This window comes from Talpa occidentalis, unplaced genomic scaffold (genome assembly GCF_014898055.3).
Source record: "Talpa occidentalis isolate TD23 unplaced genomic scaffold, MPIMG_talOcc4v2.1 talOcc4.8, whole genome shotgun sequence".
Lineage (NCBI taxonomy): Eukaryota > Metazoa > Chordata > Mammalia > Eulipotyphla > Talpidae > Talpa > Talpa occidentalis.
In genome coordinates this window covers 66135605-66149733 of record NW_023605194.1, presented here as the reverse complement: position 1 = coordinate 66149733, position 14129 = coordinate 66135605, and the positions used below count along the sequence as shown (strand labels likewise).

Here is a 14129-nt window from a genome sequence, read left to right as displayed (position 1 = left end):
TCCATTTAAAACATAAAGCAAGCCTCAACAATTTCAAGTATTACTGCCTTACATAAAATGTTTTCTGTGAAACAGAAGTTTATAACAAAAAGATAAATTTAAAAATTCTTACACCCTGTCAGAACAGTTAAAACAGTGACACACCAAGTGCTGGCAAGGATGTGGAGAAACTGGATGTTGCTGATAGGAATGTGAAATGGTTCAGCTTATTTAAAAACTAAACATACAACTTAGCAGTCTTACTCTTGGGCATTTATCTCAGACAAATGAAAATGTCACAAAAACCTGTTACACAAATGTTCATGGCAAATCTATTTGTAATATTCCAAATCCCGTCACCCCCAGAAGTACTTCATGGGGTGAATGCCTGACCAAACCATGAGATGTCTACACATGGGATGCTGAATGGCAACAAAAAGGAAGAAATTGTTGATACATTACAATTTGTATGGTCTTCACAGAATTTTGCTGTATGAAAAAAGTCATACTGTATGACCCCCACATACAGTATTTTTGAAATGAAGAACAACTGAGTGGTTGCTAAGGGATGGAAGGGTCAGGTTACAAGGGGGCAACACCATGAGGGATCCCCATGGTGTTGGAAGTTTTCTGTGTATTAGCTATGATAGTGAACCTACTTGAGAGGAAATTGTTTGGAACTTAATATACACACCCATGCAAATGAGCACACAGTTCTGATTGTGATATTGTGTCACCACTTAAAATAATGGTACCATTGGGGCAGAATGTCCAAAAAAAAAAAATCTGTTTTTTTTAAAAATACCAGCGTTATTGAAATATAATACATGCAGTTCACCCTATTAAAGTACAATGTTCATTGGTTTTTAGTATATTTAGACTCGTGCAGCCATCACCGTAATTACATTTAGAACATTTTTGTCACCCCAAGAGAAACAGCACCACAGAAAATCTTATAAATGCAACATTATTCATAATCACCACAAAATGAAAACAACCAAAGATCCACCAGCTGATGAGTAGATATACAGAATGTGGAAGTCTATGTCGTGGAGGAGTATTCAGCAGTAGAAAGAAATGAAGTACTGATACATGCTGTAACATGGGGGGACCTTGAAAACATTGTTAAAAATATGTTAAGCAAAAGAAGTCACAAAATACCACATATTTTGAGATTCCATTTCTATGAAAAGTCTAGAACATGCCAGTCTATTGATGCAGAAAAGTTAGTGGTTGCCAGAGCCTGGGCCCCTGGGCCATCCAAAGGACCTAGTCAGCTCTTTTCTATTAAAAATAATGATTTGTTCCATAATTACTTCCATAAATGTCATTCCCATTACATCTGCTTCTCCTGTAAAGGGAGTGTTCACTTCTAACAGCAGTGGGGCGACGGTCCCTCCAACCATCCTCTGCACAGCCATGATGGCAATGGGTCTTTGCTTGTGGCTTCCCTTGGCGCTGTGCAGAGGTCTGACTGTGGTCTCCTCTCTATCTCCAGCCCAGCTACAACTCCAGCAGGTGGCGCTGCAGCAGCAGCAACAGCAGCAGCAGTTTCAGCAGCAGCAGGTGGCGCTGCAGCAGCAGCAGCAGCAGCAGCAACAGCAACAGCAGCAACAGTTCCAGGCTCAACAGAATGCTATGCAGCAGCAGTTCCAGGCAGTGATGCAGCAGCAGCAGCTTCAGCAGCAGCAGCAGCAGCAACATCTGATCAAATTTCAGCAAAACCAGCAGCAGGTACTAAGTTGTTCCCATACTCAGCCTCCCTTCTGTGGCCTTTGAGCTCTAGATATATACCAACCACAGTGCTGGGCACAGGGGCTGGAACCAGCCATGCTCTGACCACTGGTGCCTGGGCTTCCTGCAGAGCCTGGGACAGGGAGGAGAAGCAGGTCCTGACTTGTTAGAACCGTACTGTTGCACAAGGAGGGCTTCTCCTTCAGGCTCAGGTGTCTTGGTCTGCTGGCAATTGGATCAGCAGAGGCTTCTGGGTACAGATAATTCTTGTAAGAGTTAACTGAAGAAAAAAAAGTGAGAAAAGCAGTCTGAGATGCAGGAATTCTTGAGCCATCTTGTAGGCCTTTCAGACATGCATGTCTCCTATTTTTGTCTCTGAGTGTTTTGGTGTCTAGTCGTAGTATTGCTGGACCCCCATCTAGTGTCCTGTGGCAGAATGGCCATGTCACATTAGAAGCCTTAAGGGAGGGAACACCTGTTGGAACTTTCTCTGCTTACCAACCCCTGTTGGCCTTAGTTGTTTCCTTTTCCCACTGGCCATCCTCCTACATCTCAGAGGCCGTTTCTCCTAGAGCTGACAGGGACTCTTCAATCCCACTTTTCTTCCTCATCCTGAGGCTTGTCCTGTTGACCACGATGGGAAGCAAAATCTCGTCCCTAGAGAGGCTCCAGACGTCTGCAGTCACCCAAGTGTTTACCCCAGTTTCTGTGACTCAGCACCTATGTGTCATCCCTTAATAAACTTCCAGATACTTCCCTGGAGCCTTCTGGCATCTTCTTTCAACCTAGGGTGGGCCAGCATCTGGTGGGCAGGGCACAGGCACACACTTCACGTGTACTCACTGTCCTTCTAACAGCCCAGGCAGACTACCTGGGGGCAAGACTGGCACAGGGCCCAGGGGCCAACAGGGTCACCACATGCTGCTTGTTCTACCTCTAGATACAGCAGCAGCAACAGCAACTGCAGCGGATAGCACAACTGCAACTGCAGCAGCAACAGCAGCAGCAGGCTTTGCAGGCTCAACCACCAATACAACCACCACCAATGCAGCAGCCACAGCCTCCCCCCTCCCAGACCCTGCCCCAGCAGCTGCAGCAGATGCACCACACGCAGCACCACCAGCCACCACCACAGTCCCAGCAGCCGCCAGTAGCTCAGAACCAACCTTCGCAGCTCCCGCCACAGTCACAGACCCAGCCTTTGGTATCACAGGCTCCAGCCCTCCCTGGACAGATGCTGTATGCCCAGCCACAACTGAAACTGGTGAGTACCCATGGCCCATCACGGTGGGTCACAGCTCTTCTCATGATGTCTTACGTGTCTGGCGGCCGTTAGTGGTTTCCTTCACAGTGAATGGAATGTCCTCTTTCTCGGGTACTGGAAATTGGGCGGCCCGTCTCCATGCCATCCTGTGCTGTGCCCAGCTAGGAAGTGTGCATTGCAGGAGCTGCTGCCCCTGGTCTTGGGACAGCAGTTTGTCTCCCTAGCAGCTTGGCTGATTGCCATAGTGGTCATGGGCATTTAAGATTATAGATGATTAGGATGGTGGCGGGCTTTCCTCACTATGGGGGAGGAGATACTGCCTCCATTGGGCATCCACTGTGGTTTGGTAACTGCTCAGTTATTTTCTAAGCAAAGAGACATTATCATATTTGGGGGTGGTATTAATTAATATAAAATACTGTTATTTCAATCTCATGTACAAGGCATTTCTACTTGGTCACATTAAAACAGTTAAAAATGCTATCACCAAGTCCCAGGTAGCTGCATCTAGGGGCCCTTTTAATGTTTTTCAGCTCACTTCCACCATTTCTATTTTTGATTCATTGAGCAGAGTGGGGATGAGGGCCAAACATGAACTGAATGGTGAGATAACTAGAAGGCCCCACCAGGGCAGGCTGGAAGCAGGAGCATTGTGGTTACACCTGTCACTTGGGAGCCAGCCATTTACTGACTGGCTGGCCACCTCTGATTTCCTTCAAGAAGCCGAGGCTCCAAGCAGGACTCCCACAGACATCATATCCTTAGCCCAGAGTGAGCAGGCTGTAGCTGTATAGTGATGTCCCGGGGAGAGCGCTGCACTTCCCTTAGAGTTAGGGGTGATGAGACTTGGTTGTACCAGTACAGAACAGGCTGGTGTAGAATATGTCCGATGAACTAGAGGATAAAGGACAAGCAAGGTGACATTAAAGGCAGTGAGGTCATGACAATCCCAGTCCCCTTCTCACAAAAACTTCAAGATTCAGAGCTCCCACAGAAGTAGTGGGTTCTTGCCCTCTACTGTGGGGGCCCCAAATTATTCTCTCTTCTTCCCTCAGGTCCGAACTCCAATGGTGGTACAGCAGCCCCAGGTGCAGCCCCAGGTGCAGCAGGTGCAGCCCCAGGTGCAGCAGCAGACAGCAGTGCCGACAGCTCAGGCCTCCCAGATAGTGGCTTCCGGAGTCCAGGTGAGGGCCTTCAGAGCTTAGTTTTGGCAGGTGCATGTTCTCCGTGCATGGAGCTGGATTTCAGGTGCTCTATGGCAAGGGTCCTCGTGGGATCAGGGGCTGAGTTAGTACAGCACAGCATTCCTCTCCCCAGCACTCTGCCAGACAAGGGCTGATCCCAAAGCCTGGGGACCCTGGAGTCCTCAGTGTCACCAACTCTGCCTTGTCATATCTGGTCCTTTGATGTACATAGTGCCTGTGTTGTTCTCCTCTGATGTCCTTCATCTTCCCTCTCTTCTCTGAAAACACAAGTTGGAGAGGAGAGCATCTCAGTTGCAGTGCTGAGTATGGGGCTGGCAGAAGGTCAACAGTAGCTCTCTAGAAACTAGAAGAACATAAGAATTGTGGCAGCTAGCTCCAGTGATGCCATAGTCTTCTGCCACAGCCCCTTGCCTGACTGACTACTGGTGCTACCCCTGTGCTGAAAGTTCAGGGAGGCCCACCCCACACATTCTGCGTGTTGGTTGTCAATGGAGCAGGTTGGATCTTGCCTGAGCATTCACAGTGGAGGCTAGATCATCACTGGTGTCTTGGGTCTACAGATGGAGACCTCATGGCTCCGCCAGTGTAGTTCCACCTCACCCTTGTGCTGGTGCTGAGTAGGGGAAGTCCCTGTCTGGTATCTCGGCACTTCTGTCTCCATCCAGAAGTGGGAACACTCAGGAGAGTGTTGTCAGTAGAAAGAGCTGTTATATTAGTTGATATAAGGTCACAGCTGGGTCCTAACCTGTCCTGGTGCGCTGCTGGGCTGCTGGGCTGAGTGGCACAGGCCATACTCATGACCCTGCTTATTACGTGAGTCTCGTCTGGTGGGCAGTGCTGCATATGTGACTCCTCTGGGACCCAGTGTATTCCCTTGGTGTCAGAGAGCACTTAGAACCTTGCAGGCCCCAGCACTGTTGCTTGAGTTCATGGGAAGCTGCCCAAGGAGAAGCATGCCAGTGGAGGAAACTGCAGGGACAGCTTCTGTTGTCTCTGCACCAAGTGACCTGGGCAGAGTACCCCACCTCAGCAGCTGTACCCAGAGAGGAGCTAGCTGTCCTGAGTGACTAGGCTGGAACCCATCTACGCTGCTGCCACTGTGTTCTGGGCATGTCCCTGGCCCCTGGCACTCCCTCCCTGGGTTCATGCAGAGAAGGAGGTGGTGTGTAGTCAGTTGGGGACAGTGGAAGCACATAGTGACCTCTCAGCCCTTGGAAGTCATTACCTTTAATGCTTCATGACACTCCCTGTCCTGTCCTAGGACCACACTTCATGGAAACTGCTGCATCTCAGTGAGGTCCAGTAGGAAAGTAAGAAACTTGGCATTCTTTATCCTGCAGTTTGGTGGTCTGAAGGAGAACTTCCCTCTTAATCCCATTTCTTGGTGTTTGGGAAGGAAACACCACAGAACATTGATCCCATCTTTTTGTGGGCTGGTTTATTACAGGCTTATAGCTCAAGGTGTCCTTCCTGTGACTGCCCTGGTGCCGTATCACCTTCTGAAAGTGGTCTGCAGCTTTGTGCACTCACTACCCCACACTGAGCCCATGCACAGCGCTGCTCTACATGCACTTACTCCACCCTGTTTGGGCTGGAGGTTCCAGTTCCACCAGTGTGGGAGCCTGGGCCAGGGACACAGTTGCCTCCAGATTTGTAGCCTTTCTCCCACAGAAAGCTGATGGCAAGCAGAGCTAAAGTGGAGCCCAGGACTTTTCAGGCAGGGATCCTGGAAAGATTGTGAGGCTCTCTGGTAGCTGGGGAGGAATAGTACTCACTACTTGAGTGCTTATGAGTGGGTTTGGTTTTTGAAGACGTGTCGACCTCACACTGCCCCATGGGGCTGTGTGATGGGACTCCTAGGAGCTGGGGACAGAGGGAGCTTTTTGAACCCTTGGAACACAGATAATATTCTGTGTTCCAGAGGCAGCACTTTGAGACCTCTGCCCTGGCTGTACTGGTTTGTCTCTGTGCCTGGTCCTGCCCTATCTGAAGGCAGTATAGTTCTGTGGTGGCAAGGCTGGTCTTGCCTCACCATTTTGTTCCGGCAACAGTGGGTCCATGGATTCCATGGGGTATGACAAGTCCTTATGGGGGGAGTCTCTGGATTCACAGTCCTCCTTTGCAGCCCCAGTGAACTAGACAAGACTACCGATGTTCTGATCCCAAAACTTCAAAAGATAATGTGGTAACTATAGAGACAAAGTTGAGAGTATAAATCAGGTAACATTGCAGAACAGGAGAGATTTGGCATTTTTTTTCCCCTATTTTCGTGTGTAGTCAAGGTCATACTGTACATTGGACTTTTTGTGTAACTGGTTTCTTGTTAGCATTACAACAGAAGGAAAATGTTCTCCTGTAACTAAAACCTTCAGTCACATTACTTCACGTGGCTGTGTAATATTCCTTTTTATGAATGTATCCTGTTGTCCGTAATTGCCATCTTGTTCTTGAATCCTGAGGTTATTTCTAGTTTTTGCAGTTATCAGTGATGCATGTCTTCATGGCTGGGGTCTGGATTGTTTCCTCACGTTTCCGGAAAGGAGTCATTCCAGGTCACTTTGAGACCCTCAGATCTTATCAGCCAGTCATCTATTAGGAGTTCAAAGACACAGACTAGAAGTCTTTTGTGCTCACACATTTAACATCAGGATACCTTGTCACTTCTTCAAGTATGGGAGTTGCTGTGTGCGGGCGCAGGTTCTGCTCTGCGAAACAAGTACGGAGATTGGAGCACCTGATCCAGCAGCCCACCGTGTCTTGTCTCCCAGTGTGCCCTCCAGAACAGAGCAGGAAAGAAGTGCCCTGTCAAATACTCTGGGGCTGTGGGTCCCCAGTGAGTGTTTGGGGCTCTCATCTGAGGATTGAGTTTTGGATAGTAGTATTCCAGTGGGCTCCCCACTTTTCCACTTTGCCATGTATGCTGACCTTCTTATCTGAAGCTACTTGTGGAGGTGAGAAAGACTGTGTCACTCTCACCCACAGTGGCCTTTACTGTAAGGCTCAGCAGGAGACTACTCTAACTCCTGTTTCCCCCCTAAACTTTAGCTAATACACATAAAACTACAACAGAACATGCCTCCAATTCCAACAATCCCTATCTTTTGTCTTTTAATCTTTTATTATGTGAGAACACAATTACATCACTACAAAAACTTAACTTGCTATCAAGTTATGAGTTGTTATCAAAGACACACTTCCCTAATGTACATGGATGTCATATGGCTGCTGTACTTCTGACAGAACCTTTCCACCCTGCCTAAACCCTTCTCCCTTCCACGCTCTCCTCAGGGTGGTGGTGGACAAGCAGGCCCATGACCTGAGGGGCTGTGCCTGATTTCCTTTCTGCGTGCATTTGTGTTGGGGGAGAGAGCAATGCAGTCAGTCTGGAGAATGGGAATGTGGGCTGCTGGTGATGTGCTGCTTAGCTCTTCTGATCCTGTAAACACTGCTGGTGTGTTTCCATTAGGATTTGTGGTTGGAAGAAAAGGAGCTCTCCCTCTCAGGGGTTTTCAGTTCCAAGGAAACCAGTCAGCAGCTACTTCGATTCCTTTTTACTTTTGTTTCTTCCTGGGTGAAAGTTTCTACCTCTGTCATACCGCCTGGCTGTCTTCCAGGCTTTCTCCCACTGGAAGGAGCAGTGTTGAGCTGCCCCTGGGCTTTCAGTTGGGCAAATCTTGAGTGCCATGCTGGTGATAAGTGTTATCCCGTCTTAATCAAACCCTCCCACCTTGACTTCTGCTTAGAGCTGAACCCAGAAGAGTTGCTTTCAGTCCCCACTCATTGTGGGCGGTGGACCCTCTGGGGAGGAGATGTGTTTTCCCAGGGCTTCCCATCCAGATCCACCCCCCCCCCCCGCCCCGCACATGGCACCAGTGTTCTGCTTTGTTTCTAATGAGGTGCTAGATATATTAGGCTCTGTAGGACCTGCTTTTGTTTTGGCAGACACTGAGGAATGGCTTTCTTGCCCCCATCCCTGGGGAGTTATTTTGTTGGTATGGCTGCAGAAATGTCTGCTCCTCGGCCCTGGAGAGAGTTGCCCGCCCCCCCCCCCCATACACACACAGCCATTGAAGAATTCAGGTTGGCATCTGTACTGCTTGTGTCACCCCCAGCTTGCAGTGCCTGCTGCATGGAATCCGTGGGTGTGAGTGTGAGACATGCATGTGATGCCAGAAAAATCTCCCAGTAGGTCTTTCCCCTGCTTCGGAGCACTGCCCCTGGCACACCTTGCTGCCTCAGTCTCACATATCACTTTGCAGCCTCCTGGGACAGACATTTTGTTTTTCCATGGATCAGTCCTGCTTTCTTCCTGACCCCTGGCTATGTTTTAGTGTGGTTCCATCTTAAAAATTGTGAGCAAATGCATGCCCCACTCTCCAAGGACCTAGGCCTAGGACTCCATTCCTGACTCAGAGCCCAAAGCGAGGGCAACCAGGCCAACTGCCAAGTTCCTACCAGTGCAAGCCAGACCCAGATTTAGACTTACAGCCTGCCTTGCTTTCTTTATGCTTCTAAAAATATAAGTTGAGAGGAGAGCAGTCCCAGTAAGTGCTGGAGATACAGTCTGTAGTCATCTTGTGTAATTAGGGACAGACTTGACCCAGACCTGAGTCTCTGTGGAAGATGTACTTCCTCACAGTGATGAGGCCTCAGCTGCGTCCCGGCCTCCTTTTCCCATCTTCCCCTGATTTTAGTTATAAAAGGAAAACCAGTTCTATGGCAGATTCTGACTTGGAAGAGAAGCGGAGGATTTGAGTTTGGACCTTCAAACATCTTTGACAGGCATTGTACTACTGGGAGGGAAAAGTGCCATGCAGCTTGTGAGCTGGCTGGCTCACCTGGGATTTTCTTTGCTTTAATAAAGTTACTTCTCCTAGTGAGCTCTGGTAGAAACACTCTTTTGAAGCCTGTTCAGGAGTCTGGTCTTCCACAAATACTACCCTGACCCTTGAGGTCTGGCCCTGAGGGTTCTGTGGGCCCACCAGCAGATCGGAAGTTTGTTGAAGGAGTGAGGCCAACAGTTAGAAAGACCTGAAGGCAGCATTCTTGTTGGCTCCTCTAGACTTTCTCTTTCTAGAGAAAGTCCTCTTTCTAGACTCCTGTGCCTAGAAAGTCCTCAGTGCTGTGAGCTTGAACTTGAAGTCCAGACTATCTTTCTTCCCAGGCTTCCTGAGCCCCCCACAGACCCCTCAGTGTGGGCTCTCCTTGTCACAGAGGCTGCACAACTCTTTCCACCTGCCCATGCATTGCATTTCTTTGTTGCGATCACCTTGTCTGTTGTCCCTCTGTCCTCAAGATGATCACCGCAGCCTTGGCCCAAGGTGGGATGCAAGTAAGAGCCCGGTTTCCGCCCACCACCGCTGTGTCTGCCGTCCCGTCAAGCACCATCCCTTTGGGCGGACAGCCCTCGGCACAGGTATTTACGGGGCAGCGCCCAGGACCACCGGGAAGCTCAGGGACCTCTGAGTGCTTTTGTGCGGCCCTGTCATCTCCAGTGACTTAAGAGGCAGTCAGAGTGCCTAACCAAACTACACGAGGGCAAATCCAGTTTCTGATTCTTGAGGGGATATGAGTAAATATCTGGGTGTATTTTTGTTTTAATATTTTGGACAGTTCCAATGTTTGATCTGCTGGAGAAGGTGGGAGTCATGTCTCTTTAAACGTTGCAGTCATTTAATAGTGTGGTGTGATGAAATAGAAGCTAAGTAAATAGTTTTGCTTTCTAGGACATGCTAATACTGTAACCATCAGCCATGTTGGCTTTTTACATTTAAGTTTAATTAAAATGAAAGCTAAAAATTTAGTTGCGCCAGTTGCATTTCAGGTGCTCATATCCCCTTTGGGAGGCTTGTGGCTGCAAGACTGGATGGCACAGATTGTATGAATCAAGCTGTTGTGTTGGAAGGTTTGGTCAGACCATGCGGTTCTAGATTTGCTATGTAGAGCATAGAATTTCCTACACATCCACACCTCCTTTCCCTTTCTAAGTAGAATAAGGACTTCTTTGTACATTACACCTTTTCAGGGGCATGAATCCCTGGTTTCTCCATTATGTGAAATTTGGAATTGTCCGTGGGACCTTCATCCTCTACATGCCTTATGCCAGGCACTCTTCTGAGATTCTGAGAATAAAATGGATGAGGTTCCCTAATCTTATGGGCCTTCCATTTAGCTTTGAAAACCTCAGTTGCTGAAACTTAAAAATTCAGTTTCTCTTGTAAGGAACTGCATCTGTAATCCTAGCAAATAGTAGTCCTTCCCTTCCTCGGTGGCACATGTGCTGGCACTGCCATCACCACCAAGTCACATTACCACACACCACTGTGACAGAAGTGACGAAGGCCTTCCTGAGGGTGAGGCATTGCCATTTGGGGGTGTGCTCGTTTTTACCCTCCCTGCATTCCTACCCCCAGGGTTACCCCAGATGTACCATTTACATGGTTTTTCACTGACTGGAACTTGAATTCTTGACATTGACCTCCTTGTGGTAGTTGAGTTTGGGAGGAAGAGGTAGCTGGGATCTGCTGTTAAAGAGGCCTTGTGACTGAACTCTGTAGAGGAGAAGTTGGTAGCAAGGGCTGTGGTTCCTGGGATCGAGGTAGTAAAGAGGGCAGAAGGGGATAGAGCACACAGTGCCTTGCTCAGGGTGGGGTTTTGAGGCCTTAGGCACCCTCTGCCCCCATCCTATTACCTACCTGCTGCATGTCTTAGTGAGTGTCTCCTTACCCTCGTTTCTTTGGAGTCTCAGCTTTGTGATCTCAAACTACTTCTTCTCTGCTTTAGCTGCTGATTCATTATCGGTTGGGTTGACAGTGTCAGGTTGGGTTGGTGGGTTAGAGGAGTAACGCATTCAGCACATAGGGCCGATTGTTATAAAAACAAGAAAGCCCCAACATTGTGAGTATTTGATAGGTGGCAGACTTTGAGTCAAGTCTTTGTGTGCAAACACTTTCTCACTGCAGGGGGGTCACAGCGCTGTTCTCCCAGCAGTCCTGAAGGCAGAAGGTGCCCCATCTACCATAAAAATAGACTGAGCTGCTCAGATTAGACTGTTGGTCCAGACTGTGAAGCATTCCCACCTCAGCTTTTCAGCAGGGTACCTGAGTTCAACGCGCTCCCCCCCCCCCCCCCCCCCGCCCCCGACCTGTGCCCCGAAAGTCCCCAGGCATACTGTGGGCATGGGCCTGACTATGAAGCTAATTTCAGAATTGATGTGCAACAGCTTTCGTATCAGTGTCATTCTAATCCAGCTTATTCCGGGAGCTTTCATGAAACCATCTGGGAGCTGCCCCTGATATCTGAATGGCATCCCACCGTCCCTCCCCCAAGCTTTCTGTGTTCAGCATCCTGGGCCTTAATGTATCCACCTCCAGCCACTTATACACAACCAGCCCCCAGTGAGATGTGTGTCCTTCAGCATCTACAGTGCCTGTCTGATTTGGTTCTTCGCTTATTGCAACAGATTGCATCTGAGGAAATGGGCAGAACAGAAAGTGGGAGTCTAAGAATTCCCCTGGCTCTTCTTAAGTTGGGGCTCTCTTGTCTCAGGCTTCCCTCACCCCTGCCCTCCAGTCATTGCAATATGTCCCATGGCGGTACTTCACAGACAAGGATAACTCTGACCAAGCAGAATTCTGTGTCAGAATGTGCTGTATATAGTGCCTAACCTGGGATCCAGGGGTGACAGTTCTCTGTCCCCCTGCTCCCTCAGTGAGTATAAGCAGGTAGCATCATGATAGGACCCATGCTCCTCTTTGCTCTAGACAGTGGCTTCTGGGGACATGTTGAGCAGGGGCCCAGAGCCCAGGGTAGTTGCAGGGATATCCAGCAGGGATGGGTGGTCTTGAGAAATTGGAGGACATGGTGCTTCTGCAGCCTACACTGAAGTTTCTTCACAGGTCAGAGTTCACCAGACTGGTTGTTCTGTCCTGCTACCTGGCATCCTAGCCCCTGTTGTCCCTTCTGTCCTCTGGCTGCTCCCCGTCTGCTTATTCTCTCTCTCCATCCTATCTCCCATTTCTGCTCCCTGTAGCTGTCTTGTACAGGATCATTTCCAGACACTTATCCTTGTCCCCGAGGAAAGCAGATGGTGCTGAGGTGCTGGGTGCCTGGACTCCCTCACTAGCCATGTGACCTGGAACAAGTCACTTCCCCTGAATGCCCACTTCCTGTCAGTGAGAGACAGGTGACGGGCAGGTGGAGGCCTGTGACAGGCTCTCAAAGCCTCCTTATCTGGAGGTTTAGCATTCCCGTCCTGTGGATTTTGCCAGCAGCTGTGGCAGACATGGCCTGTGCCTCGGGAAGAAAGTACTCAGACTGGTGAGAAGCTTAGGAACCAAGTAGTGGCTCTCCAGGACTCTCCCTTCAGCTGTTTGTTACATAACTGGAGGAGTAAGAGTAGGCGCTGCTAGACTTCAACCTGGGCTACCTGAGACTGGAGGTTTCTGTCTTGATCTTGTTAGCCATCTTGTTTTGCTGGTTCTTTCTTTGGGCCATTGCTCTCCATCCCAGATGTGTCTGTACAACTTGGGATTTAGGAGCCTAACTGATGCCCTGAGAGGGGCCCTAAAGGCCTGTGGAGAACCTATTTGCTGCCAGCTGGAATCGTGCTTTTTTCCAGAGTTGTCAGAGACATCTGGATTGATGCTGGAGACCAGTTTCCCTAGCAACCTTAAGAATGGTGCTACAGTGGTTAGAGGAATGGAGCCTGGGACCAGACCCCCAACCCAGGCTGGCCACTCTTCTAGAAGGGACCTTCTGGAAGGGACAGCTTGAGCAGAGGCTGAGGCACCTCCCTGAGGTCAGTTCTATGAATGAGACCAGATAAGGGAATTTGATCTGTGACAGGAAGAAGGTGGCTTTAGGGAGTATGGGCCAGACAACAGGTTGGGGGTTGTGGAAAGGGTGGTAATGGTAGGATTTCCCTGGGGCAGGTGAGGAAGCACGGCTTTTGAAGGAATCTGGCCACAAGGACACTTCCCACTGACAAACAGGGCCCAGAATGGGTCCCAGAGCCTTTGCTTACACCTCCTTGGCACTGCCTGTGGTTCTCTGTATAGGCTTTTCTGATGTAACTTTCTCGCTTTGCTAATCCTAGGAGCTTGTTGGCACCTGTGGGGATTCTAGAGTATATTTTCAGTGTGATGGCCATGCTACCCTCTCCAGGACTCAGGGTACCCTCCCATCATGGAGGAGAGTCCTGAATAGGATGAACTTGCTGTGCTTGGTTGACCACCATAAACTAAGTCACCCCAGGCCTGTTGGTGACATCAATGAAAATCACTTGGATTGTTTTTCACCTCTTAGTAGAGCCACTGGGCCCAGCTGCTGGGAGCTTATACGCTCCTGCTGCTCTACTGGGAACCTAGTTATAATTGGTGGGAGCAACCCATTCCATCTGCCAAGACCATCAGTTGGGTTTAGTGCCTGTCTGACCTGGCCATGTTAGAAGTGTTCTGGTGTGACCTCCGTGCTGTCTGTTACACCAGCACGCCATATAGCTGTTTTCTACACTCATGGGAGAGGGTAGAAAGCCAAAGACCAGGAGGGGGGAGAACATTTCAGTCTGGGAACTTGGTCCAGGTGGTCCTGGGAGAAAGAGCCAAGCCACTGCTTAGCCTGTGTTCTGGGGTGGATGCTGTTTTCCCAGTGGGATCTGGGCTGTCTCCAGATCCTTCCTGTTTCCTGATTGGAGGAACAAGAAAGCAGTAACCCCCTTAGAATAATCCTAACCCAGTACTCCCAGGGCCAGGGTGGAGGTGTGTGTGGGAGGGAGGCATGAAGCCTCAATGTTCAAAGTGGCCTGGGAGACAGACTTGAGTGGGTCTGTGCTCTGGGTCATCCAGGAACATGGCAGGTGGAGGGACTGAACTACAGAAGTAGGCTTAGAGGGGATGTACATCATGCAGGAGGTTGGATAGGGCGTGGAGAAGTCCCTCTCAGTCCTC

The 14129-nt window shown here is 49.4% G+C and overlaps 1 protein-coding gene across 7 annotated transcripts in view; it reads left to right on the top strand.

Moving 5' to 3' along the window:
* The window catches only part of MED15 (mediator complex subunit 15), a 78113-nt gene that overhangs the window by 55409 nt on the left and 8575 nt on the right, over positions 1-14129 (top strand). For 5 of the 7 annotated variants that reach the window (XM_054690625.1, XM_054690623.1, XM_054690627.1 and 2 more), the window contains 4 exons: positions 1478-1713; positions 2654-2977; positions 4033-4161; positions 9479-9598. In XM_054690625.1, coding sequence (XP_054546600.1) covers positions 1478-1713; positions 2654-2977; positions 4033-4161; positions 9479-9598 — 809 coding nt within the window. The remainder of the gene's footprint in view (positions 1-1477; positions 1714-2653; positions 2978-4032; positions 4162-9478; positions 9599-14129) is intronic. The other 2 variants (XM_054690626.1, XM_037497342.2) reach the window with 1 other exon arrangement.